General features: G+C 47.5%; 1 protein-coding gene across 1 annotated transcript in view; it reads left to right on the top strand.

Annotated features, from left to right (window-relative positions):
• rgs17 (regulator of G protein signaling 17) overlaps window positions 1-4,302 on the top strand; it is a 5,554-nt gene extending 1,252 nt beyond the window's left edge. The window contains exon 3 of the mRNA XM_017037014.2: window positions 330-4,302. Within this exon, the coding sequence (XP_016892503.1) occupies window positions 330-518 (189 nt within the window). The 3' untranslated portion in view covers window positions 519-4,302. The remainder of the gene's footprint in view (window positions 1-329) is intronic.
• Window positions 4,303-4,632: the final 330 nt, after the last annotated feature.

The raw sequence follows: 4,632 nt of genomic DNA, 5'->3' as shown, positions 1-4,632 counted from the left end.
CTTTTTCTTTTCTTTCTTCTCTAGTGATTCCAAATGTAGATCCCTCTGTTCCAGTGTTAGGAACTGATGTTCAGATGGAACAGAGTCTCAGACTAGGATGTCGTACTATATCATTGTGACTATAGTATCACAGTATATCGTATCACAGCTCCCTGTATCGTGATAGGTATCGTATCGCCAGATTCTTGCCAACACACTAAAAAAAAGCCCTAAAAAATTCTAGGATGTATAATTTCACAGGTCAGATATGTCAGTGTTCAGTGTTAGACCCTGGTGTGGATGAACGTCTAATCAGCCTTCACAATCCAGGGCGGACTGCCTCGTCTCAGGTGAGTCTGGACTCACGGGTCAGAGAAGGAATTAACCAGAGCCTGGCTGAGCCCAGCAGCCTGATGTACGAGGAGGCCCAGCTCCAGATCTACACGCTGATGCACCGCGACTCCTACCCCCGTTTCCTCAACTCCTCTGTTTACAGAGACCTCCTGGCCAGCAGGAGGCGCACCTGCCTCGACACCTAGACCCCCGACCTTGCCATTGTACAGCAACCAGACTACTGCTAACACTTCAAATACTACTATGGTGCCAGGCGTTGGGTTCGGAGAAACTCACCCTCTTTTCTTGGTTGAAAAGACTCAACGACATCACGAGAAGCTGTCGATTTCATTTCTACTTTTTAAGCAATTTCTACTCAGTTCTCCACTGGAGCCGGGCCGGCCTTCGCCGGCTGGTTTTTGGTCGCTTCATTAGGACCATCGCCGCTGGCCAGCCGTAGTTTTTGCCTCACAGTTTGTGCTATTTGTTTGAGGTCGACTGGCCAACGCCACCTGTAGGCCGTTTGGTGAAAAAAGGCCAAACCTGTTGGCGAGTTGTTGGAGACCTGTGGACATGGACTCCTCAGGCAGCGGAGATGGAGATGAAGAGGGAGAGACAGAAAGGACAAGCCAGCTGTCCCTGTACTGTAACCTTTCTACTTCAACTTCCTCCGTCTCTCATTCATAGTTTTTAGTTTTGATATTTCTAATCCGTTCCCGTTCGTTAGATCGGTTCTCTCTGACAATTAGATGAGGAGGTCCTACTCACGTAGACCAGTAGAGGCACTGGTTCTCTCTCTCTCATCAGTAGCTCGACCATGTATGCCGTGGACTGCAACCGTTTTTTGGACTTTTCGATGTTTTCAGGACAGGACACGTGTCCGTCCAGCCGTCAGTGTTCAGTGAGGGGAAGGGGTTCGACTCCGCTCTTTAAACGTCTGCTGCATTCTCTGAATGGAGAAGATCTGCCCCACCCATCCACCCACCCACCCATCCAACCACCCACCCACCCATCTGTCCATCCATCCACCCTTCTGTCCATTCTGCTGAGGACTTTCTCCACCTTTTACAGTTCTTCACCTGGGAGAAGTAAGGGCTAGACTTGTGGTCGGGCAGCTACATTCACACTCATCTGAGGTCATGACCTTTAGCATACACAACAATCATCAATCATGCCTTTGAGAATTCACAAGAACTGCTGGAGTTTTCCTCTCTGTTCTCCTCCGTCCACATCCGACCGTCACAACCTGACAGCACAGGTGTGACTCCAGAGGAGGTTCCAGGAAACCCAGCCAGGTTTCCAGAGTCTTTAAAGGTAGGAATCTGGACCAGCATGAGGTGGAAGACACTACTGCCATCTCCTGGTCGTTTCATCTTCAGTTGCAGCTTCAGGTTTTTGATTGGACTTTTTTTTTCCCATCTGCTGTTTGTCCACACTCTGAGTGGAGGAACTCTGGCGATAGTTCTCTAGAATTTAAAGAAGAAGAAGAAAACCTCATCATCCTCTACTGCTGTGCCATCATTCCTCTCATCTGTAGCTCATCTACGGGGAACCCTCTGAGATCAGGAGGTGTGAAACATCTCCAAGAAACTAGAGCAAACACCGACGGATGATCTCTGTTGAGGTTTGTGGAAATCTGGTGTCGACTCGGGGGAGGAAAGGGAAGGGGGGGGGGGTCAGCAGTCACCCTGGTTCTGGACAGACTCTGGGGGCGTTGCCAAACACAAAGTCAAAGACGTCAGACCAGAGGGTCTCAGTCCCCGAGGCGTCGGTCTCTGATTGTCCAGAGTGTGCGATGGAGGAGCTCATGAAACAGATCAGTGTATTATTATGCTAACACGTTAGCCTTTTTAATTAGCCTGACCAGGTTTTAGCATGTTAATTGTTTTGAAAAATAAAAAACGAAACTCACACAGGGAGGTTTTGCCAAATACCCCCATTCCCTCCCCCCGCACTCCCCCATTAGGTTACAAAGTAACTTTTTTAACAATGTGAACATTTGGACTTTCTTTGTTCTTGGCCTGTAGGGGGCAGTAGAAAGTGCATGAGTGCAGTATTTATCTCTGTTGTTGACCAGACTTGACCGGTCTGGTGAGGTGTTGGTCTGGTTTTGTCAGTTCCTCACAGGTACTGTACCTGACGTCCAGGTGCCAAGTTTGATTCCGGCTCAGTTTTAACAGGAAGTGATGCAGGAAACAGTTTAACGTCTTGCCCGGACTGAGAGAAGGTCTGTTTTAGGGTTGCACTAGGGCTGCGCTGTATCAGGAAATGTGACAAATGTGCCAAACGATGGGCATCACAGACCGGAGCGTCGGTGATGTCAGTGTCTTGCATGTTGATAAAACGATGACGGTGAACGTCGCTGTCTCACAACGTTGGTTTTCTACGTCAACGTTTTTGTAAAACGACAGCCTGGGACTGGACGTTAAGGCAGTGGTTCTCAACCTGCGGTACATAAACCACAAGTGGTGCTTTGTCTCCCTCTAGTGGTACGCAAGGATTCTAATTCTGGTTTGGAGTCGCTTGATAAATAAATATAATACAAACATATATTAAAAAGTGTATTTTAAATTTAAAAAAAGACATCCTCCGAGTGTCAGTCTGCTCTCTTCTTCAGTGGTGTTTCCATCAGAAGTAGAATTCTGGAGGGTGACCTTTGACCCTGGGTCAAAACCTGCTCCTTTGTCTGTTCTCAGATGGTTCTAGATCAGAACCTGTTGATGAGCTTCAGTGGTTTGAAGTGGTTGAAGTACCAGTTGTAGTACTACTGCATGTCAGTCTTTCTCTGCTAAATATGAATTCTCTCCTTCAAATACTGGTGGGGGTCTGTGAAGACTTTAGGGACCACTAGTCTTCAGACTAGCAGTTGACGTTGTCCTTTGACAAATGTAGTTTTTTAGGACGCTGTCCGTGGGGGTCCTGGGATTTTGAGTCCTTTTGATTCACACCAGAACATTTTTTTATTCTGCATGTCAGGGAGGCGAGGCGAACCACTGATCCCCCTTCAGTTTTGTGATGGTACGAACAAATACTATAATATTCTTAACCTTTGGCAATACACACGTCCTTCAGTCTACATTATTGTCCTTAAGGGCTTGAGGGCTCGTCCCGAGGTAGATGGTTGAAGAGGCTTGGACCAGTTTTTGTATCCGACATTCTCCGTTGGCCGGAGGCCACGTTTGTTTTCACCCAGAGAACGCGCTGGTCGTCGGTGTTTGACCTCTGGAAACACAACGTGGAAAGAAGAGCTGCTTATTTAGTTTGGATTTGAATCTCCAGAGCTGCTGTAGTGGACGCAGAGGTGTTTGATCAGCAAACCTCAGGCTGCAGTTTCAAAACGACACCAGCAGGGTTTGGGCTGAGGACAGACCACAGGTTCTATTGTCACATTTTTCCCATGATTCCTTGTTCTGGGTGATGACATCACCCTGGTCAGTTGGTCCAAACGTGTGTCAGCGTAGATGGGGACTCGAGTTCGCGACTCGGACGTGAGACGTCAAGCTTGACTTGGACTCGAAAAACTTCAGACCCGACTCGGACCCCGATTTTGGGACTTGACTTGGACTTGCAAAAAAAGTTGGCAGCGTGAACTCATGATTGAACCAACTGTAAACCACTGTTGGCAGCAGCCAATGAAAAAAGAGAGGGTAGTAGACAGGAAGTGGAGTCAGAAGAAGACAGGAAGTGGAGAGAACAAGGTTGGTGAAGAGAGAGAGAGGGAGAGCGGGAGCTCAGAGGTGGAAGAGAGACTGATGGAACTGTGGCAAAGGGTCAGAGGTCAGAGTTTGATGTCTTCAGTGGCTTTGACCAATCCTGTGGTCTGTCGGTCTGGACTCCAGTCAACATCTGGACAGACTGTCCCCGTGTGTCCTCAGCCTTAGCGTGTCAGCAGGATACCTCTGTGGACGCGCTGGTTTAGCTAGTTCAGCTAGCGTGCATGTAGCCTTAGTAACCAGAGCAAGTTCTCCGACACCTTTGACCAGTGTTTTTTAAAAAAGCATGACACAAACGATGGTCTGAAATAACTGGGCTGTGACATAACGCGGTTTCGTCCTCCGTCGTCGTCTCCGGTCCGACCTGTAGCTCGTCTGTTCTTGGAAAGCACTCTGACGGTTGAACAGTTCCAGACGTTTCCTACCATCATAAATGTTCCATTATCACTCAGCCTAAAATATTAATAATAATTTAAAAAAAAAAACATTTTTATAACTTTGGGGTCTGGTTCTCAGGCCTGGCATGTAAACATTGTATGTTACGATAAACTCAACAAAACAAAAAAACAACAAAAAAAAAAAACAAACTGGCCTGCATCAGGAAGAC

This window comes from Cynoglossus semilaevis, chromosome 12 (assembly GCF_000523025.1).
Source record: "Cynoglossus semilaevis isolate Cse_v1.0 chromosome 12, Cse_v1.0, whole genome shotgun sequence".
NCBI classification, from domain to species: domain Eukaryota; kingdom Metazoa; phylum Chordata; class Actinopteri; order Pleuronectiformes; family Cynoglossidae; genus Cynoglossus; species Cynoglossus semilaevis.
Note: the sequence above shows the minus strand (reverse complement) of the source record. Positions and strands in the feature narration are given on the sequence as shown.